Source organism: Trachypithecus francoisi, unplaced genomic scaffold (genome assembly GCF_009764315.1).
Source record: "Trachypithecus francoisi isolate TF-2019V2 unplaced genomic scaffold, Tfra_2.0 Lachesis_group5, whole genome shotgun sequence".
Lineage (NCBI taxonomy): Eukaryota > Metazoa > Chordata > Mammalia > Primates > Cercopithecidae > Trachypithecus > Trachypithecus francoisi.
The window spans coordinates 28,368,679-28,391,608 of record NW_022681470.1 but is presented as its reverse complement, the minus strand read 5'-3'; the positions used below and the strand labels follow the sequence as shown (position 1 = coordinate 28,391,608).

Sequence of the window (22,930 nt, the reverse complement as noted above, 5' to 3'; positions counted from 1 at the left end):
AGTGCAGGTTCTCAGTGAGTTTGTAGAGTGAATGGAAATATAAACTGGAAATATATCCTTGTTGGAATCAGCACACCGGTAGTCCTGTTGAATGAGGGGGACATGTGTAAGAGTGTGTGTGTATGTGTTTGTGTGTCTGTATATGTGTTTGTGTTTGTGTGTGTGTGTGTGTGTAAAACCAGGTGGGGACATAGGGACTATTATTGGGATGTGGGTATATAAATTGGGATGTTCTTTTTCAAAGAAACTCCAAACAGACTTCTGGAAGGTTATTTTCTAAGAGTCTTGCTGGCAGTGGGAAGGCAACCCCCACTGTGCACAGCCCCACCCGGCCTCACGTGGCCACCACTCTCTTCCCTCATGAAGGGCTGGCTCCCCAGTATATATAAACCTCTCTGGAGCTCGGCATGAGCCAGCAAGGCCACCCATCCGGACACCTCTCAGCACAGCAGAGCTTTCCAGAGGAAGCCTCACCCAGCCTCTGCACTGAGGTTCTTCTGTGCACGTTGCTGCAGCTTTGGGTCCGAGATGCCAGCTGTCCAGGTCCTGCTTCTGGCCTGCCTGGTGTGGGATGTGGGGGCCAGGACAGCTCAGCTCCGGAAGGCCAATGACCGGAGTGGCCGATGCCAGTATACGTTCAGTGTGGCCAGTCCCAATGAATCCAGCTGCCCAGAGCAAAGCCAGGCCATGTCAGTCATCCATGACCTACAGAAAGACAGCAGCACCCAGCGCTTAGACCTGGAGGCCACCAAAGCTCGGCTCAGCTCCCTGGAGAGCCTCCTCCACCACCAGTTGACCTTGGACCGGGCTGCCAGGCCCCAGGAGACCCAGGAGGCGCTGCAGAGGGAGCTGGGCACCCTGAGGCGGGAGCGGGACCAGCTAGAAACCCAAACCAGAGAGTTGGAGACTGCCTATAGCAACCTCCTCCAAGACAAGTCAGTTCTGGAGGAAGAGAAGAAGAGACTGAGGCAAGAGAATGAGAATCTGGCCAGGAGGTTGGAAAGCAGCAGTCAGGAGGTAGCAAGGCTGAGAAGGGGCCAGTGTCCCCAGATCCGAGACACTGCTCGGGATGTGCCACCAGGCTCCAGAGAAGGTAAGAATGCAGAGTGGGGGGACTCTGAGTTCAGCAGGTGATATGGCTCATAGTGACCTGCTACAGGTGCCCCAGGCCTCCCTGCCTATCCTTTCTCTCAGAGACTGCACAGCTAGCACAAGACAGATAAGGAAAGTACAGCGATCACCTTCAAGTATTACTAGTAATTTAGCTCCTGAGGGCTTCATTTAGGTTAGTGGTTCAGAGTTCTTGTGCCCCTCCACGACAATTTTGATAGTCTGTAGCAAAAGGAGAAATAAAAGGACTGGGTGAGACGTGTCTGCATGTGAGCAGTAGAAAGTTGCCTACTGTCCCTTTTGAAAAACACTATCCTTTTTTGAACCTTTGTTTAGATTGTTATTCATACCTTTTGGTGTTAAAATGACCTTTATTTATGAAATTACAATAGATTTAGGAAATGATAATAAGTGGTAAGTTTTTGTTTATTTTTAAATGTTTTTCCTTGGTAAAATAAAGAGGTGGCACCTCTCTGTCAGTTCCCTCAATATGTTGTTCCAAAAGTTTTCTTACTCAGTCCAATCTGAGAACCTCTGCTTTTAAGTCACCAAATTCTTGCGATGACTGATAGGCTCTTCCGTTCATCCTGGTTCCTTCTTGTCTGAAGGTGAGTTTGCATTTGTGTGTGTGTGTGTGTTGTGGGAGGGAGAATGCTCCTCTTATTAGCTGGGAAGACAGTATTTGTGTCACTGTTTGTGAAAGTGTGCTCCTATATATTTGCTATTGAGGAACTAAGCAAGTAAATTCAGTTGTTGGACAATTAGTTTGGACGGGTCAAAGATGTCAGTGCCAAGGAAGAAAGAAAAAAGGGGTTGGGACAGGCTTTTTCTATATTAAAGATACTAAAGAAATGTGTTAACCAAATGTAGTGCATGAGTCTTGATTGGTGTCTTCATCCAAGGGGGAAAAAGGCTATGAGGAACAGGTTTGGGGTAACTGAGGCAATTTGAATATAGACTGCTCATTACTATGTTACTGTATTAATGTTCAGTTTCTTGGTGAGATAATGATACTGTGGTTGTGAAGTATAAAATCTTTGTTCTAAGGATATACATGCTTAAGTACCCAGGGGAGAAGCATCAGGATGTCTGCAATTTGCTTTCAGATGGTTGAAGAAAGACTGCAAATATATAGATAACGAGAGAAAGAAGGGTAAAACAACTGTGGCAAAATATTGATAACTGGTGAATTACAAACTGGTGAGCCTGAGTGTATGGGGAGCTTATGGTACGATTCTTTCAGTCTTTCTACAGGCTTGAAAAACTTCTTTTGTGGTCATTTAACAAGTCTTTGGGGACTTACTAGATGTGCTTCCTAATTTTATATTTCTTCTTGATCTTTCCAGCTACTCCACTTTTGAAATAAGGGCAACATCCCATTATATTGAAGACCAAACATGGAAGTTCTTTTCTAGTAGTGGATGGTTTTCATAAGAAGGAAATTACATTAGTACAAGAATGTGGAACTGGAAAGGGACCTAACGAGCATCCGGTACCACTGGCTGATTTTTGCAGATATGGAAACTGAGGCCCAGAGAGGTTATTCAGTTTGTTGATGGCCACCTACCAGTTAGTGGCAAAGCTAGAATTCTGGCCTCTTCCTCTGAGGTTCAGTGACTTCCTTTCTTTTCTTTCTTTTCCTCCCTCCCCCTCCCCCTCCCCCTCCCCCTCCCCCTCCCCCTCCCCCTCCCTCTCCCTCTCCCTCTCCCTCTCTCTCGCAGAGTTTCACTCTTGTCGCCCAGGCTAGAGTGTAATGGCATGATCTCAGCTCACTGAAACCTCTGCTTCCTGGGTTCAAGGAATTTTCCTACCTCAACCTCCTAAGTAGCTGGGATTAAAGGCATGTGCCACCATGCCGGGATAATTTTGTATTTTTAGTACAGATGGGGTTTCACCATGTTGGTCAGGCTAGTCTCAAACTCCTAACCTCAGGTGATCCACCCACCTTGGCCTTCCAAAGCACTGGGATTACAGGCGTGAGCCACTGCAGCTGGCCATGAGGTTCAGTGACTTTCAGGACCTTTAGCTGACCTCTGGCTTATAGACCCTAAAGGTAAAAGACAGAAAGATACAGGAATACTTGGAACAAAAGATCTGTTTCAAGGTTCCAGATCTAGGGAAAAGGGAGCATTCTGGAGGCTGGAATATAAGTCTGGGTGTGCTTTTTTGCAGGAGTGGCAAGAACTAGGTGTGGAGGTTTGGGTAGAGAAGCTTAGTGAGGCTGAGTGGACAAAGGTAAGGCCTGAGAAGGCAGCCTTTCCGTATTCCACCTGCAGCTCAAATTGTTACCACCACTTTCTTGATCATGTATTAATAGTTATGTAGAAAAAAACTCCTTGTAACAATGGAAATCACTTGTTTTTATATACATATAATATGACATATTTTACTACATAACTATTATTACAAAGTTATATAGAAATTTTTCTACTCTGGGCTTATATAAAAGTTTCATATATGTACATATATAAATTTTATGTATATATAATAGTTTTTGAAAAGTAGAAAAAATTGGCCAGGTGTGGTGGCTCACACCTGTAACCTTAGCACTTTGGGAGACTGAGGTGGGCAGATCACTTGAGGTCAGGAGTTTGCGACCAGCCTGGCCAACGTGGTGAAACTTTGTCTCTACTAAAAATACAAAAATTAGTCAGGTGTGGTGGTGTGCACCTGTAATCCAGGTACTCCAGAGGCTGAGGCAGGAGAATCACTTGAACCCGGGGGGCAGACATTGCAGTGAGCCAAGATCATGCCACTGCACTCCAGCCTGGGTGACACAGCGAGACTCCATCTCAAAAAATATATATATGTTACATGTAATACATATATATATAATTATATATATAATTTTATTGTGTATAATATATATAATTTTATTGTATATATAATAAAATATATATAATTTATATAATTTACCAGAAGATAAATTAGAGTTGATTATTACTGTCACAAGAGAAGGCCTGCTTTGTTTGTCATTTAGCCCCTGCTTTGGACTGGTCTCCTGTTGAACAGAGCCAGAAAGAGGGCTTGTGTGCAGTTGGTTTATATAGACCATGATCCTAGAGAAGAGAAGTGGAAGGCCGGGCACGGTGGCTCAAGCCTGTAATCCTAGCGCTTTGGGAGGTCGAGATGGGCGGATCACAAGGTCAGGAGATCGAGACCATCCTGGCCAACCTGGTGAAACCCCGTCTCTACTAAAAAATACAAAAAAAAAAAAGTAGCCAGGCAAGGTGGCGGGTGCTTGTAGTCCCAGCTACTCGGGAGGCTGAGGCAGGAGAATGGCGTAAACCTGGGAGGCGGAGCTTGCAGTGAGCTGAGATCCGGCCACTGCACTCCAGCCTGGGCGACAAAGTGAGACTCTGCCTCAACCAAAAAAAAAAAAAAAGAGAAGTGGAGACAGGGGAGAGTGAGACAGGGAAGGCAGGAAAGCCACAAAGTGGGGGCCTTCTCAAGCTGGTCACCACAGTGGGCAATGGAGGTTTGAACCCACCAAGCCCTTCAGAGGGGCTATGTAGACTGCGACAGAAGAGGGGAGTGTTTGCCCATGGATTTGATACCCTCTTGGCCAAGGGCTATCCCATGGAGTATATTGCATTTCCATGATACTCGGATGTGGGGACAAGATTTGTTCTTGTGGACTGTTTTTTGTTTGTTTTTTTCAGATGGAGTCTTGCTCTGTCCCCTGGGCTGGAGTGCGGTGGCACGATCTTGGCTCACTGCAACCTCCATCTCCTGGGTTCAAGCAATTCTCCTGTCTCAGCCTCCCAAGTAGCTGGGATTACAGGTGCCCACCACCACACCCAGCTAACTTTTGTATTTATTTTTCTTCTTCAGTAGAGACAGGGTTTCACCATGTTAGCCAGGGTGGTCTTGAACTCCTGACCTCAAGTATCCACCCATGTTTACCTCCCAAAGTGCTGGGATTACAGGCATGAGCTACTGCATCTGGCCTGTTCTTGTAGACTTTCTATGCAGAAAGTCAGAGAAGCTGGGCCAGGGTGGCTGAGGCGAGGTCCCCGCAGGTGATACCTGCAAGAGGCAGGTTGCCTCAGCAATGACTGCAAAAAGGTGGGCAGGATGTGAGTGGAGGGTGGAGCAGAAAAACCTGAGATGTCCAATACAAGTGCTGCAGATTCCCTTTCCTTACCCAGAATAGGATGGGGATGATAATCCCTCATGGGAGTCATCATACAAATTAGCAGTCACACAGGGAAGCGCTGAGTGCAGTGCTGAGCAGCGGCCACTCAGTGGATAAAATATAACTAGAAAGGCTTCTTCTGCTTGAGCTCCACTATTTTTTTTTTTTTTTTTTGGAGATGGAGTCTTACTCCGTCACCAGTCCGGAGTGCAGTGGCATGGTCTCGGCTCACTGCAACCTCTGCCTCCTGGGTTCAAGCGATTCTCCTGCCTCAGCCTCCCAGGTAGCTGGGATTACAGGCACACACCACCATGCCCGGCTAATTTTTGTATTTTTAGTGGAAATGGGGTTTCACCATGTTGGTCAAGCTGGTCTTGAACTCCTGACCTTGTGATCCACCCGCCTCGGCCTCCTAAAGTGCTAGGATGACAGGCATGAGCCACTGTACCCGGCCAGAGTTCCACTATTGTTTTAAAGCATCATTCAATAATCAACATGTCAACATGTACATAACATTTTAATAACATGCGTTGATTCTAGAGACAGTACAAGTTAGAGCAGTACTCAGGACAATAGTCTATTAGCTAGTCTTCACTTTCCTAAGATGTTTCTGACAACCTGTAGACATGTAGGCATAGCTTGTTTTATTTCATTCCTTTCATTTATGTAATATGGACTAAACTTTTCAGTGATAGAAAATATCTGTGAAAATTATTACAATGCCTATGTCTATAGACAAATGAGTTAATAAATTTAGTGTCCAGATTGAGGTCTCTAAAATGCAAGTCTATAAAGAAGTGAGGGCAGAGAATGCAGAACATTTCCAGAATTTTGTAATAGACATGAACCTTTAAACCACAGAAGGACTGAATTTAACATTTTTAAAAACCTAGAAAAAGAAAAAAACAGCTGGGAGCAGTGGCTCACGCCTGTATTCCCAGCACTTTGGGAGGCTGAGGCAGGTGGATCACGAGGTCAGGAGACCAGCCTGGCCAATATGGTAAAACTGTGTCTCTACCAAAAATACAAAAATTAACCAGGCATGGTGGCAGGCACCTGTAGTCCCAGCTACTCGGGAGGCTGAGACAGAAGAATTGCTTAAACCCAGGAGGCAGAGGTTGCAATGAGCTGAGATCGTGCCACCATACTCCAGCCTGGGTGACAGAGTGAGACTCTGTCTCAAAACACACACACACACACACACACACACACAAACCTAAAAAATAAAAACCCTAAAAATGCTAACTATCTGACACAGTCCAGTCCTTAATATTTTCACAATCTCCTTTTGGTTTTCCTCCATTCACAATGAAATGTTAGTGATTTTAAAACATTCCAGAGAAATTTTAGTGTTGACACATCTTCATTGAGGGCCATTTCATTTATACTTCCTTATGTAATCATCTAAACAACTCAGCACAGAATACTGGGACTCAGAGAGGTGGAGTCATTTATCCAAAGTCACACAGCTAGGACGTGGAAGAGCTGAACTAGGAGCTACGACTTCTGGCTTAGGTCCAGGCCCCTTTAGGAGATTGCTTCTCTGCCTTTGGGTCTTGCATCCTCTATTCTGGGCTTCCATCCGCATGCCAGATGGCTCTATTCCTGGAGGCTGACCATTGCCAGATGCTCCTGGCTGACATGACCTAGAAGAAGCCAGCAGGCTCATAATTTAACCATCCCCCCTGCCAACTGGGAACTGGCCTTGCAGTCATCCTGGAAGCCATGCCCTGACATTATGTTTTATTGCAGTTCATGTTTATTCCAGCTAATGCACATAAGGAGTGGCTCCTGCAAGGCACAAACTGAATGGCTGCTTGCTCAGAGCCCTAAGGGCCATGGTGGGAGCCGGCGGGGAACCCAGCACCAGTCAGGCACCTTTGCTGCCTCTTCTTTGCCAGTGAGGGTGGAAGAACTGATAAGAGGATTGAGTGCACAGTCCAGGAGCTGAGAGTTTATAGGGCAACCCACTGGGACCTGAGCGCAGCCCCAGGAGTGGGTCACCGCACAAAGTGGTGAACAGCATTTTGAGGCTCTTCTAAAGCCTCCAGGAGAAATCTGGGTCCAGTCCAGCACTTTGGGAGGCCGAGACGGGCGGATCACGAGGTCAGGAGATCGAGACCATCCTGGCTAACACAGTGAAACCCCGTCTCTACTAAAAAATACAAAAAACTAGCTGGGCGAGGTGGCGGGCGCCTGTAGTCCCAGCTACTCGGGAGGTTGAGGCAGGAGAATGGCGTAAACCCGGGAGGCGGAGCTTGCAGTGAGCCGAGATCGCGCCACTGCACTCCAGCCTGGGCGACAGAGCGAGACTCCGTCTCAAAAAAAAAAAAAAAAAAAAAAAAGAAATCACACAGTGGGTTAAGCTGGGGAAGTTTCCTTTAAAGGATTACTGACAGTGATGAAAGAGCAACTGTAGATAGAAGTGAACTCCACAGGCACCTAGGGCTGAGGGAGGGTGCGGGACAAGCTTGGAAGGGGAAGGTGAGGTTCAGCACATCAGCTAGGAGAGAAGGTGGCTGATGTCCGCAGGCCTCATCTGGTCTGCAGCTGCAATAGGCCGCCTCCCAGTGCAGGTGAGGAGGGCAACCTGCAACGCGTGGCATGGGCATGGTGGGAGTCAGGGCAGGCACAGGCAGGAGGCCTCCCGAGCACTGAGGTCCCTGTGCAGGGACTCTGGGTTCCTTGCTGGGAGGGCTGTGGAAAGGTTATGGCCAGGCTGTGGCTGTGAGGTCACAGAAGAACTTCGCTCTGGGTCCGTGGCTGGGGCAGGACTCCACCAAATGTCCTCACAGTCACACCGCCTATGGACGCAGGACAGGAAAACTGCAGACCTTCTTCCTCCCACGATGTCCCTCCAGCGCCCTCTACTGAGATATTTCAATATCGTGCTCACTTTAACGCTCTTGTTCTTCAGACAGCATGCGTGGAAGGGTGCACTCAGCTCTGAGAGGCAATACGTTTATAACTGACACACCTCCTCAGCACAGGATAGAAGAGTTCACAGCTGCCATGGCCTTGGAAGACATGGGTTCAAGTCCCAACCACACCACTTAGCTGTGTGACCTTGGGCATGTTACTTAACCTCTCTGAACCTCAGTTTCCTCATTTGCAAAAGGGGATATTAACGTTCATTTTCAGGACCATTATTTGAAAGTAGTGAGTAGCAAGCACCCAGCACAGTACTGGCTCATAAGAGACACTTAATAAGTAGTAGAGATAGTTAAACTTTATCAGGTGCTGTCTGCAGTCTCTGTCTGTCACCCAGGCTGGAGTCCAATGGCACGATCTCAGCTCACTGCAACCTTCGCCTCCCAGGTTCAAATGATTTTCCTGCCTTAGACTCCCTAGTTGCTGGAATTACAGGCATGCGCCACCATGCCCGGTGAATTTTTGTATTTTTAGTAGAGATGGGGTTTCAGCATGTTGGTCAGGCTGGTCTCGAACTCCTGACCTCATGATCCACCCACCTCAGCCTCCCAAAGTGCTGGAATTACAGGCGTAAGCCACCGCGCCCAGCAACTCTTATATTCTGAGAGTTGAGACAATGAAATTTGAATTGTCCTGAGGCAGAGTCTGCAGTGATCCAAGAAAAGGTACAGATGAAAGGAAACCAGCTCAATTCAAGGAACATGCTTAATGCCCTGATTTTGAAAAATTGTCCCGGCAAGAGTTTGCCACATCGCATAAGCCTCTGCACATTGTAGGAGGCTGGGGAGGCCAGGCAGCAGTGGGCTGCTCCTAACAGCCTAAGAGAGAAGGTGTGGCAATGGGCGAGGCAGCAGCACAGAAGGAGGCTACAGATGGTTCTGCCACCCTATGTACAGGAAGGGGGTCACTCTCTCTTACCTCTCCCTGGCAGCACAGAAGAACAGGGAACCTCGGGCACCCTGTCCCTCTCCCCCATGGGCAGCACCAAGTCCCTGCCAGAGGTGTGTGGTGCCTGCACAGGGGGAGAAGGGAAGCAGCTGGTACTGGTCTCAGGTTGGTCTAAGGAACCTCCATTTGACCTAGTGAATCAGTCCCTGCCCTGGATACCCTCCTAGGCCAATGCAACCTTTAGAATGAAGAACAAAGGGGTTTCCTCACCCCCGCAGAACCTCAGATACGGAGAAGGAGAGGCAGGGAACGAAATAAACTTTCCAGGACTCTTCAGGAGCCACTGGGATTGTCCAAGAGACTCTGGTTTCTGCAGCAGCCCAGAATAAACCCATTTTCCTTCTCGGCTATGAGGACTTTGCCAGATTATGATTTCCTTAAGGGCATGGACCAACTGTGTGTGTGTGTGTGCGTGTGTGTGTGTGTTTAACATAGACTAGCCTATTAGACAAACTTGTGTCTTAGACACCTTTTATCTTGAGCACCTAGCACAGCCTTCTACTCAATAGGCGCTCCAGCAATGTGACTGAAAGGATGGATAAATAGCTCTGTGGATTTGAGGCTAGGGATAATGAAAGCCTGCCATGTCCCTGGGGCTACTCCCATTTGCCCCTGAGTTTGGAATGCACATTGAGGATGTCCTCAGTTGCCTATACATTTTGGCTTATGAGACTTTCTTTTTTTTTTTTTTTTTAAGACAGGGTCTCACTCTGTCACCCAGGCTGGAGTGCAGTGGCCTGATCATAGCTCACTGCAGCCTTGCCCTCTTGGACTCAAGAGCCATCCTCCTGCCTCAGCCTCCTAAGTAGCTGAGACCACAGGCTGCACCACCACACCCAGTTAACTTTTTAATTTTTTGTAGAGATGGGGTCTCGCTATGTTGCCCAGCCTGGTCCCAAACTCTTGGCCTCATGCAATCCCGCCACCTCGGTCTCCCAAAGTGCTGGGTTTACAGGCATGAGCCACTGTGCCTGGCCAGCTTATGGGTTTTAACTACTCACATGGTGCACTCTAGACTGAGGGATATCCCAGGGATGGAGGACCCACCCACCTCCAGGGCATTAACACTTTTAGGGAGGCTCGTTGAACAACTGCAGCCACAGAGGCAGGGGTGGAGAGGAGAGAAGGGTAGAGGAGAGAAGCTGGCTCACCGTGGGCAGCAGGGTTGTCTGGCCCAGCCTGTACTTGAGAGCTAGCTGAATGTTTTCTTCAGCTCCTTCCAGGGAGAATTTTTTTCCAGTACTATAATTTGTTGAAGCCGAACCCCAGCAACTCAAACAAGGTACTCTGATTCCGGAGATGTGAAAATGTAAAATAATGTGTGGCTTTGATGAAATGTGGTACAACCAGAGGACTAAGACTGCTGTGGTGATCCTCTCTGCCTGAAATCTAAATTTAGGAGAGTTGAGCAAACAAATGATCAAAGGCAGAACATGTCTTCCTGACCCTCAGCTGTGTAGGCGCCCCGGCCTCAGGTGATGCGCTGACTTTCCTCCCACTGTCCTGAACACCGGAGAATACTGAGCGGGGAACAAGTTGCTCAAAAGGCAGAGAAGTGACTCAGAGGTTCAGCAAGAGAAAAGCCCAGTGTATTAAGCGTGTCTTTTTATTCTGATGCTTTGCTGTCTGGGCCTTGCAAACACTGGAGGGACTGCCCCTCCAGTTCCTACAGATAGCAAAGGACTCGCGTGGCAGCACAGCTTTCATATGCAAACCAACCAGTCCACAGCCTACACCCTGTGACCACCTCCATCTGGCTCAAACTCAAGGCCACTGTCCCCCTGACCTAATCACCCCAGGGCCTGGTACCGGACAATTAGAGAAAACTCCTATGACCCCAGAGCCTGCTGAAATTATTCAAACTCCCCAATCCTAAACCTGTTTACCTGCCTGCCCTTTTCTTCCCATAGAAAGAATAAAGGCTCTTTCCCACACTTTCCCCTGGCACCCTCTTCCTCTGGAGCAACCCTGGTGCTTCCCCAGGTGGCCTCCTGGGCTTAGTGTGGCCCCCTTCCTCTTGGGATCTGTGAGTACAACAACCTGTAAAAATTATTTTTTTTTAAGAGCAGTTTTACGTTCACAGCAAAATCGAGAGAAAAGTACAGAGAGTTCCCAGATACTACTGGCCCCCACACATACACAGCCTCCACGATTATTATCGTCTCCCACCAGAGCAGTTGTTACAGCTCATGAACCTGCATCACATCACCCCAGGTCCACAGTTTAAATTAGACTTCAGTTTTGGTGTTGCGCTTTCTATGGGTTTGGACAAATGCATAGTGCCATGTGTCCACCATTATAGCATCATACACAGTATTCACTGCCCTGAAAGTCCTCTGTGCCTCACCTCATCATCCCTTCCTCACCCCAAAACTGCTGATCTTTTTACTGTCTCTATAATTTGGCTTTAACTTGCTTTTCAGTGACAATTGCCTCCTAGGCTGTTGGCCTTGCCATACCTGAATACTTACCAAATCTGCATTTTATTTGTTTTTGTGTGCATGTGATGGGTTTTTTGGGAGGTTGGAGGGGAGGACAGGGTCTCACTCTATGCCAGGGCTGGAGTGCAGTGGTACGGTCACTGCTCACCACAGCCTCGACCTCCCGGGCTCAAGTGATCCTCCCACCTCAGCCTCCCAAGTAGCTGGGACTGCAGATACACATCACCACACCTGGCTAACTTTTTGTATTTTTTGTAGAGATGGGGTTTCACCATGTTACCCAGGTTTGTCTTGAACTCCTGGGCTCCAGTGATCTGTCTACCTTGGCTTCCCAGAGTGCTGGGATTACAGGTGTGAGCCACCATGCCTGGCCTAACTGCATTTTAAAACAGCCAAGCCTGTTCCTTGTGGCTGTTGCCTCATCCTTGTAAGATGATCCTACATCCTTGCTGTAAGATCATAATCCTAAGCAAGAGTAGAGATGTGTAGCACACTGTGATCACTTACTGTCTAGCCAGTGCTGCCCACCCGCTTCCCTTCTGTATGGCACACCGTCCCCACCCCAAACTCCTGTAAGAACTGTGCGCACACTGCTTCTCCGTTATGCAAAACTGGTCTCAGAAAGGAATCAGGCAGAATATTTCTACTGAAAGAATAAAGCTTAATATGTTACTTCTTACAAGAATATTTACATATAACAAGGGAAAAAACCTTAAGTCATGCAGTACATTTTTATCTTTTTTTTTTTTAAGAGAAGGAGCCTCCCTATGTTGCCCAAGCTGGTCTTGAACAGCTGGGCTCAAGTGCTCCTCCTGTCTTGGCCTCCCAAAGTGCTGGGATTACAGACATGAGCCACAATTAAATTCTTTTTTTTTGCTGTTGTTGTTCTTGAGACAGAGTCTTGCTCTGTTGCCCAGGCTGGAGTATAGTTGCACAATCCCAGCTCTCTGCAACCTCTGCCTCCTGGGTTCAATGATCCTCAGCCTCCTAAGCATCTGGAACTACAGGCATGTGTCACCACACCCGACTAATTCTTGTATTTTTAGTAGAGATGGAATTTCACGATGTTGGCCAGGCTAGTCTTGAACTCCTGGCCTCAAGTGATCCTCCCGCCTTGGCCTCCCAAAGTGCTGGGATTTCAGGCTTAAGTCACTGTGCCTGGCCTCTTTTTTTTTTTTTTTTTGAGACCGGGCCTTGCTCTGTTACCCAGACTGAAGTGCAGTGGCAGGATCATAGCTCACTGCAGCCTTGAACTCCTGGGCTCAAGCAATCCTCCCACATCTGCCTCCCAAGTACCTAGGACTGCAGATGCTTACCACCATGCCCAGCTAATTTTTCGTGAATTTTTAATTGTTGAAATTGAGACATCTAAGAAGATGCTGAGGACTGTCTCCACATTCCTGAAATTACAGCTCACCTATTCACAAATCAGCCCTTCTAGTGGAAATTAATTAAAATCTTATTTGATTTTGAATAAACTGTAAGGCAGGCACATTGCTATGCAATTTATTATTTATGAGGTTTTAAATTATGGGATTGTTCAAACATTCACAAAAGTAGAGAGACTACAATGAACTCCAATGTAGCCATCACTCAGGCCCAACTGTTATCAGCACAGTCCAAACACTTTTTATCTTCCCTTCTCTGACCCCCACCCCATCCCCAGTCCTTATTTAAAATCAAATCTCAAACACTATATCTTTGGGAGCCTACTTATTTATTTAGTTAGTTTTGAGATAGAGTTTCATTCTTGTTGCCCAAGCTGAAATGCAATAGTGCAGTCTCGGCTCACTGCAACTTCCGCCTCCTGGGTTCAAGCAATTATCCTGCCTCAGCCTCCCAAGTAGCTGGGATTACAGGAGCCTGTCCCCACACCCAGCTGGTTTTTTGGTATTTTTAGCAAAGACAGGGTTTCACCATGTTGGCCAGGCTGGTCTCGAACTCCTGACCTCTGGTGATCTGCCTGCCTCAGCCTCCCAAAGTGCTGGGATTATAGGCGTGAGCCACCACGCCCGGCCGGCAGCCTATTTAAATGTCATCCTCAACACAGTCAATCCTTGGGCCATTTTTTTCTTACAGTAAAATTTTGTCTCTTTCTTTTAATGCAGTTTCTACATGGAATTTGGACACTTTGGCCTTCCAGGAACTGAAGTCTGAGCTAACTGAAGTTCCTGCTTCCCGAATTTTGAAGGAGAGCCCATCCGGCCGTCTCAGGAGTAGAGAGGGAGACAACGGTATGAAGTTAGGTTTCTTCCCTTTTGTGCCCACGTGGTCTTTATTCATGTCTAGTGCTGTGTTTCAGAGAATCAGTATAGGGTAAATGCCCACCCAAAGGGGAAACTAACTTCCCTGGGAGCAGAGGGAGGGGAGGAGGAGAAGAAGAACAGAACTCTCTCTCTCTCTCTCTCTCTCTGTTCCCTTGTCAGAGCAGGTCTGCAGGAGCCAGCCTTTCCCTAACAAGCCCTCTATCCAATCACCCACACTTGGGAGGCTGGGCGGGGCTGCACAGGGCAAGATGAGAGATGTGTTGATTTCATCCCCTTGATTGTCATGTAGAATTAAGTATACTTGAGAAGTTACATTTTTCAGTAGCACCGCCTTCATATCTTTATTTTAGGGACAGGTGTACACCAAGCACCATCTCAGCCACAATCTGTTACTAACAGTATGTTTTCTGAACTTTGGCCACTTAGGAAAAGTACAGTTTGGCTCTCTTCAAAGTGTTCACTAAAAGTCCAACTTTATGACTAATACTGTGATTTCCAGAAACTTTGACTATCCATGTTATTGACAATGATTACTGGCACTGAAGGGCATGCATGCAAGTAGTGGTTATAAAATATTTAAAACACAGTTCTCTAACATATGAGCAGCAAAGTGTTTCTACCTTCTATGAGGAAACCGAAGGTGCCCATTAAAAGTAGAGAAATCTGGGCCAGGCGCAGTGGCTCACTCCTGTTATCCCAGTGCTTTGGGAGGCTAAGGCTGGCGGATCACTTGAGGTCAGGAGTTCAAGACCAGCCTGGCCAACATGGTGAAACACTGTCTCTACTGAAAATACACAAATTAGCCAGGCATGGTGGCACACACCTGTAATCCCAGCTACTTGGGAGGCTGAGGCCGGAGAATTACTTGAACCCAGGAGGCAGAGGTTGCAGTGAGCCGAGACCATGCCACTGCCCTCCAGCCTGGGTGACAGAGTGAGACTCCGTCTCAAAAAAAAAAAAAAAAGTACAGACATCTGTTGTGATTCTGGTAACTCTAAATTTTCAACTGTCTCTTCACTACATTTAAAAAATTATTTTCTAAACCAAATTAGCCAGGAGTGGTAGCAGGCACCTGTAGTCCCAGCAACTCAGGAGGCTGAGATGGGAGGACTGCTTGAACCTAGGAGGTCGAGGCTGCAGTGCACTGTGATTGCACCACTGCACTCTAGCCTTGGTAACAGTGCAAGACCCCATCTCAAAAAATAATTATTTTCATGATTATATTAAAATGATGTATGAAATATGTGACTCATCAGATCGGGCTTGAAAAACTTTGTTGAATGGAGATTATTCTTATGAGTTGATTTTTCTCTCTCCTATCTTATAGTAATGAAACAAACCAGGCATGAAAGTCACAATAAGTAATACAATGAACACCCATGAGTCCCTGCTCAGCTTAAGTAGAATATTACAAATGCAGTTGAAGCCCTCCATGCAACTTTCATCCTTATAACTGATACTGAGTGAATTGTACTTTAAATATTTATAGCTCCCACTCCCATGCATGTCCCTCAGTGGTAGCAATAATTGTCAATAACATGAAACACAGATTGATCACATAGCATTTACCACATATTTACTCTATACCAAGCACTTAACATACATAATTACATTTAACATTTACAACAGCCCTACTACCCAAAACACTATTAGTATCCCCTTTTACAAATGCAATAACTGAGGTGTAGAGAGCTAAGTAACTTACTGAAAGTCACACAGCCAGTGGGTGGCAGAGCCTGGCTTTAAACCCAGACGATTTGTCTCTAGGGCTTTCACATCTATGGCTCTGCCAAGCTTCCGCATGATCACTGTCTGTGTTTGGAAAGATTATGGATTAAGTGGTGCTTCGTTTTCTTTTCTGAATTCACCAGGATGTGGAGAACTAGTTTGGGTAGGAGAGCCTCTCACGCTGAGAACAGCAGAAACAATTACTGGCAAGTATGGTGTGTGGATGCGAGACCCCAAGCCCACCTACCCCTACACCCAGGAGACCACATGGAGGATCGACACAGTTGGCACAGATGTCCGCCAGGTTTTTGAGTATGACCTCATCAGCCAGTTTATGCAGGGCTACCCTTCTAAGGTTCACATACTGCCCAGGCCACTGGAAAGCACCGGTGCTGTGGTGTACTCGGGGAGCCTCTATTTCCAGGCCGCTGAGTCCAGAACTGTCATAAGATATGAACTGAATACCGAGACAGTGAAGGCTGAGAAGGAAATCCCTGGGGCCGGCTACCACGGACAGTTCCCGTATTCTTGGGGTGGCTACACAGACATTGACTTGGCTGTGGATGAATCAGGCCTCTGGGTCATTTACAGTACCGATGAGGCCAAAGGTGCCATTGTCCTCTCCAAACTGAACCCAGAGAATCTGGAACTTGAACAAACCTGGGAGACGAACATCCGTAAGCAGTCAGTCGCCAATGCCTTCATCATCTGTGGCACCTTGTACACCATTAGCAGCTACTCCTCAGCAGATGCTACCGTCAACTTTGCTTATGACACAGGCACAGGTATCAGCAAGACCCTGACCATCCCATTCAAGAACCGGTACAAGTACAGCAGCATGATTGACTACAATCCCCTGGAGAAGAAACTCTTTGCCTGGGACAACTTGAACATGGTCACTTATGACATCAAGCTCTCCAAGATGTGAAAAGCCTTCAAGCTGTGCCAGCAATGGCAGAAGGAGATGCTCAGGGCTCCTGGGGGGAGCAGGCTGAAGGGAGAGCCAGCCAGCCAGGGCCCAGGCAGCTTTGACTGCTTTCCAGGTTTTCATTAATCCGGAAGGATGAACATGGTCACCATCTGACTATGCAGGAATTGTAGTCTGAGGGCATAGACAATTTCATATGATAATAACTATCCTTTTCTTCTGTCAGCATTTATGGGATGTTTAATGACATAGTTCAAGTTTTCTTGTGATTTGGGGCCAAAGCTATAAGGTATAGTAGTTTCTTCCTGAAAACCATTGCTCTTGCATGTTACCTGGTTACCACAAGCCACAAGGAAAAGCATAACTTCTAAATGAAGCAGAATAGCTCTTCTGGCCAGCGTCGAACATAAGTAAGATGCATTTACTACAATTGGCTTCTAATGCTTCAGATAGAATACAGTTGGGTCTCACATAACCCTTTGCATTGTGAAATAAAATTTTCTTACCCAACATTCTCTGCCTTGAACTTTGTGGGAATCTTTGCTTAAGAGAAGGGTACAGATTCCAACCATCAAGTAATTCCTTCAGGTTGGGAGATGTGATTGCAGGATGTGTGTGTGTGTAACTGAGAGGCTTGTGCCTGGTTTTGAGATGTTGCGCAGGATGACGCCAAGCAAATAGCAGCATCCATACCTTCCCACCTGCATCTCCTGGTGCTCTCGGTACTACCTGAGCAATCTTTCCATCTCTCCCCTGAACCCACCCTCTATTCACCCTAACTCCGCTTCAGTTTGGTTTGTTGTTGTTGTTGTTTTGAGACGGAGTCTCACTCTGTTGCCCAGGCTGGAGTGCAGTGGCGCAATCTCAGCTCACTGCAACTCCGCCTCCCAGGTTCACGCCATTCTCCTGCCTCAGCCTCCCAAGTAGCTGGGACTACAGGTGCCCGCCACCACGCCTGGCTAATTTTTTTTTTTTTTTGTATTTATTAGTAGAGATGAGGTTTCACTGTATTAGCCAGGATGGTCTTGATCTCCCGACCTCGTGATCCGCCCGCCTCTGCCTCCCAAAGTGCTGGGATTACAGGTGTGAGCCACCACACCTGGCCCTTCCACTTCAGTTTTTATCAGTCATCATGAGCATGAATTTTATAAGCCACAACCTCAGGTGGAGAAACCTTATAGCATTGTTTTGTTATTCCAACTCTTAAAACTGCAGTAAAATATAACAAAATGTACCATCCCAGCCATTTATAAGGGCACAGCTCAGTGGTGTTAAACACATTCATATTATCGGGCAACTATCACAACCATCCATCTGCAGAACATTTTTCATTTTGTAGAACTGAAACTCTACACCCAGTAATAAGTCCATTATCCTCCCAGCCCTTATAGCAATATTTTCTAAATTTTTTTGTAGAGACAGGACTGCACTATGTTGCCCAGCTTGTCTCAAACTCCTGGCCTGAAGTAATCCTCCCACCTCGGCCTCCAAAGTGCTGGGATTACAGGCATGAGCCACCACACCTGGCTGCATTATGTTTTAATGACGAACTTAATTTCCCTCTTCAGTTGCCATCGTACCTAATGGTAGAACACTTCATTTGCCAGTTCAGCTTGGATTCCACCACATCAGTGTGTTGTCAACCAGTTCAGGCTTTTCGTCTCCCCACGTCTTTGAGGTGGCATCTATGCTTGAGACAAGTGAGGGTGAGGGCACACTGGCACTCGGGGGAAGGACCCAGGCAGAGTGTCTCACACCTGATTTTAGCCATCAGACAGATTCCAGCTTTGCTGCTGGCATCCACATCTCTGTATCCAGTTCCAGATTTGGTGTCCTCTGAGTTCCAATGGCCAGACCTATGAGGCAGCTTTTTTTTTTTTTTTTTTTTTTTGAGGAGTCTCACTCTGTCACCCAGGCTGGAGTGCCGTGGTGCTATCTCGGCTCACTGCAACCTCCACCTCCGGGATCCAGTTGATTCTCCTGCCTCAGCCTCCCATGTAGCCAGGATTACAGGCATGTGCCACCATGCCTAACTAATCTTTGTATTTTTGGTAGAGACAGGGGTTTCACCATGTTGACTGGGCTGGTCTCAAACTCCTGACCTCAAGTAATCTGTTTGTCTCAGCATCCCAAAGTGCTGGGATTACAGGCATGAGCCACTGCACCAGGCCTGGCTTTTCTTTTCCCCTGGGAGTTTATTCTCATTAAGGTTACACATGCCATGAATGAGGAGGCAGAGGATGAGATCTCAAAATGCCTCTCCCCTGGTGTATTAGTATACTTGAACCCCCATAACAAATACCACCAACAGGGTGGCTTTGTGAACCCCAAATAGCTGAGACAAGTCTCAGTTAATTTAGAAAGTTTATTTTGCCAAGGTTGAGGGCACCATGACAGAGCCTCAGGAGAGATCCTGATGACATGTGCCCAAGGTGGTTGGGGCACAGCTTGGTTTTATACATTTTAGGGAGACATGAGACACCAATCAATATAAGATGTACATTGGTTCTGTCCAAAAGGTGGAGCAACTCAAGTAGGGAGGGGGCTTCCAGGTCACAGGTAGGTGAGAGACAAACAGTTGCATTTTTCTGAGTTTCTGATTAGCCTCTCCAAAAGAGACAATCAGATATGCATTTATCTCAGTGAGCAGAGGGGTGACTTTGAATAGAATGGGAGGCAGGTTTACCCTAAGTAGTTTTCAGCTTGACTTTTCACTTTAGCTTAGTGATTTTGGGACCCCAAGATTTATTTTCCTTTCATAGCTTAAACAACAGAAATTAATTTTCTCATAATATTGGAGGCTGGAAGTCCAAGATCAAGTTGTCAGCAGGGTTGGTTTCTTCCGAGGCCTCTCTCCTTGGCTTATAGATGACTGGCTGTTCTCTACATCTTCACATTACCTTCCCTCTGTACATGTACAATCTCTTTTCACCCTAATGACCTAAGCTTAGCTTAATCACCTCTTTGAAGGCCCTATCTCCAAAGACAGTTACATTCTAAAGTATTAGGATTAGGGCCATGTACGGTGGCTCATTCCTGTAGTCCCAGCATTTTGGGGGGCCAAGGCGGGAGGATCACTTGAGGTTAGGGGTTCAAGAGCAGCCTGGCAACATAGTGAAACCCCGTCTCTACTAAAAATATAAAAATTAGCCAAGTGTGGTAGTGCACACCTGTAATCCCAGCTACTTGAGAGGCTGAGGCAGTAGAATTGCTTGAACCTGGGAGGCAAAGCCTGCAGTGAGCAGAGATCATGTCACCACACTCCAGCCTGAGCAACAGAGCAAGTCCCTGTCTAAAAAAAACTAAATGTTAAAAATAAAGTATTAGGATTAGGACTTTCAGATATGAATTTGGGGTGGGGACACCATTAGGCCCAGAACATCTGGGTGTCAACCACTCTCCCCCACTGACAGCAGACTCTTAAAAACTGAAAAGTCCAGAAATCAGAATGCATGAGCTCACTGATCCTACTAAGCACCTCTACCTGCCAGGTGTTTGAATGAAAAGTGGAAGGTGGAAAGACACTGAGATGAGCCAATCCTGTTTGCAAAGCCCTTCCCATGGCTCCTGTTCTTTCTCTCCATAACCTACTGCATCAGGCTTTGGGAGGGAAGAAGAGGGTGGAGGAAGAAGAAACAGGAAGAGGAAAGAAAAGGAAGAAAAACTTTTGCTTCATGAAGCTTCCAGAATGTTAGACTCCTCTCCATTTTTGACTGTTCCTTCTTTGTTTCTTTTGCTGGTTCCTCCTTTTAATCCTGACTTTTTTTTTTTTTTTTTATATTAAGTCTTGCTCTTGTTGCCTAGGCTGGAGTGCAATGGTGTGATCTCGACTCACTGCAACCTCTGCCTCCCAGGTTCAACCAATTCTCCTGCCTCAGCTTCCGGAGTAGCTGGGATTACAGGCACCTGCCACCTTGCCCAGCTAATTTTTGTATTTTTAGTAGAGACGGGGGTTTCACCATGTTGGTCAGGCTAGTCTTGAACTCCTGACCTCAGGCAGTCTACCCACCTCAGCCTCCCAAAGTGCTGGGATTACAGGTTAGCTCCCTCTCAAGATTGAAGCTCCCCAGGGCTCAGTTTAGGGTCTCTTCTTATCTACTCATTCCTTTGGGCATTTCATCTAATATCAGGGCTTTAAATTCCAACTCACATATGCTAATGAACCTCATGTTTATGTCTCCAGCCTAGTGATGACTCCTGAACTCCAGATTCACATATCACCTGCCCCCTTGGCATCTCCATTTAGATGTCTGTTAGGCATGTCAAACTAGCACATATTGAACAACTGACCTTCTCCTCTTTCCTCATCAGAGACATCAAATCTGCTGGTTTTATTATTATTATTATTATTATTTTTTGAGACATAGTCTCACTCTATCACCCAGGCTGGAGGGCAGTGGCAAATTATAGCTCACTGTATCCTCAAACTCCTGGGCTCAAGCAAGAAGCAGCTTGAGCCTCCCAAGTAGGTGGGACCGCAGGTTTGAGCCACTGTGCTTGGCTTTTTTTTTTTTTTTTTTTTGTAGAGACAGGGTCTCCCTATGTTGACGAGGCTGGTCTCAAACTCCTGGCCTCAAGCAATCCTCCCGCCTCAGCCTCCACAAGCATGAACCATTGCACCCAGGTAAATCTGCTCTTCTTGTGGCTGAGGAAACTCCATCCCTCTAGTTGCTTGGGCCAAAAATCTTGGAGTTATCCTTTACCCACCTCTCTCTCATACCCCTGATCCACTCTACTCAAGCTTCCTTGCTCTCCTTGAATGCGCCAGGCACACTTCTACCTTTGAACCTTTGCACTAGCTCTTCCCTCTGTCCCAAATGTCCACACACCTAACTTCATCACTGGCTTCAAGTCTTTGTTCAAATGCCACCTTCCTAAAGAGGCCCTACAGACCAGGAGTCAAAGGAGAACATTTTGGAGCTTTAAAATTTGACAACCCTGCTGGATTTCAGGCTCACATGGACCCTGTAACCCCTTTGTTTTGGCCAGTTTCTCTTATTTGGAATGGCTGTATTTACCAAATACCTGTACCCTACTGTATCCAGGAAGTAACTAGCTTGCTTTTGATTTTACAGGCTCATAGGTAGAAGGGACTTGCCTTGTCTCAGATGAGACTTTGGACCATGGACTTTTGGGTTAATGCTGAAATGAGTTAAGACTTTGGAGGACTGCTGGGAAGGCATTATTAGTTTTGAAATGTGAGGACATTAGATTTTGAGGGGCCAGGGACAGAACGATACGTTTTGGCTGTGTCGTCACCCAAATCTCAACTTAAATTATATTCCCTTAATTCCCACATACTGTGGGAGGAACCTGGTGAGAGATAATCTGAATCATGGGGACAGTTTCCCTTTACACTGTTCTCGAGCAGTGAATAAGTCTCTCAGGATCTGATGGTTTTATTAGGGGTTTCTGCTTTTGCATCTTCCTCATTTTCTCTTCACCATGTAAGAGGTGCCTTTTGCCCTCCACCATGATTCTGAGGGGAGGCCTGTAAGTCCAATTAAACCTCTTATTATTCCTACTCTCGGGTATGCCTTTATCAGTGGCATTACAATGGACTCATACACCTACCGAGACCACACTGTTTAACACTACAACCAACCTGCACTTCTAATCTCCCTTACCCTGTTTCACTGCTTTAACACATCTTTTCCATTATACTTATCACCTCCTGATGTATAATTCACTATTTCTTCATTGTGTATTTGTCTTGTTTTTGAGAGACGGTCTCACTCTGTTACCCAGGCTGAAGTGCAGTGGCATAATCTCAGCTTATTGCAACCTCCACCTCCCAGGCTCAAGTGATCCTTGCACTTCAGTCTCCCAAGTAGCTGGGACTACAGGAGCCCGCTACCATGCCCAGCTAAATTATTTTTGTATGTTTTTATAGATATGAGGTTGCTACATTGTCCAGGCTGGTCTCAAACTCCTGAGCTGAAGCGATCTGCCCACCTTGACCTCCCAAAGTGCTGGGACTAGAGATGTGAGCCACTGGCCTTATATTGTATATGTTTTTTTGTTAGTCTTTCCCCATTGGAATATAAACTCCATGGGGTAGGGATTGTTTTGTACAGTGATATATCCCTAGAACAGTGCCGTGCTCACATAGTAGGTACTCAATATTCGAACAAATGAACAGAGAGAACATCCTAGAATGTGTTCAGAAACCAAATGGAAATAAAGCACAAGAATTAGTCTTTCCCAGCCTGACCTCTCTTTGAATATATTGCTAACTGGCTGTGTGTCCTCGGACATGTTTAACCTCTGCCCCATCACTGTTTAATAGAAATTTTTTTTTTTTTGAGACAGTCTCACCCTGTTGCCTAGGCTGAAGCACAGGATGCAATCTCAGTTCACCACGACCTCCACCTCCTGAGTTCAAGTGATTCTCCTGCCTCAGCCTCCCAAGTAGCTAGGATTACAAGCGTACACCACC

The 22,930-nt window shown here is 46.6% G+C and overlaps 1 protein-coding gene across 1 annotated transcript; it reads left to right on the top strand.

The window, feature by feature from the left end:
* Positions 1-276: 276 nt before the first annotated feature.
* On the top strand, positions 277-17,001 carry MYOC (myocilin). Its single transcript, XM_033197595.1, has 3 exons — positions 277-1,093; positions 13,677-13,802; positions 15,707-17,001. The coding sequence occupies exons 1-3, from the start codon at positions 529-531 to the stop codon at positions 16,489-16,491; spliced, it is 1,476 nt and encodes a 491-aa protein (XP_033053486.1). The 5' UTR covers positions 277-528; the 3' UTR covers positions 16,492-17,001.
* Positions 17,002-22,930: the final 5,929 nt, after the last annotated feature.

Coding starts and splice junctions, on each gene's coding strand:
- MYOC (XM_033197595.1), top strand. CDS start 529: ATGCCAGCTGTCCAGGTCCTGCTTCTGGCCTGCCTGGTGTGGGATGTG. Junction 1,094..13,676: donor GCCACCAGGCTCCAGAGAAG/GTAAGAATGCAG, acceptor CTTTTAATGCAG/TTTCTACATGGAATTTGGAC. Junction 13,803..15,706: donor GAGTAGAGAGGGAGACAACG/GTATGAAGTTAG, acceptor TGAATTCACCAG/GATGTGGAGAACTAGTTTGG.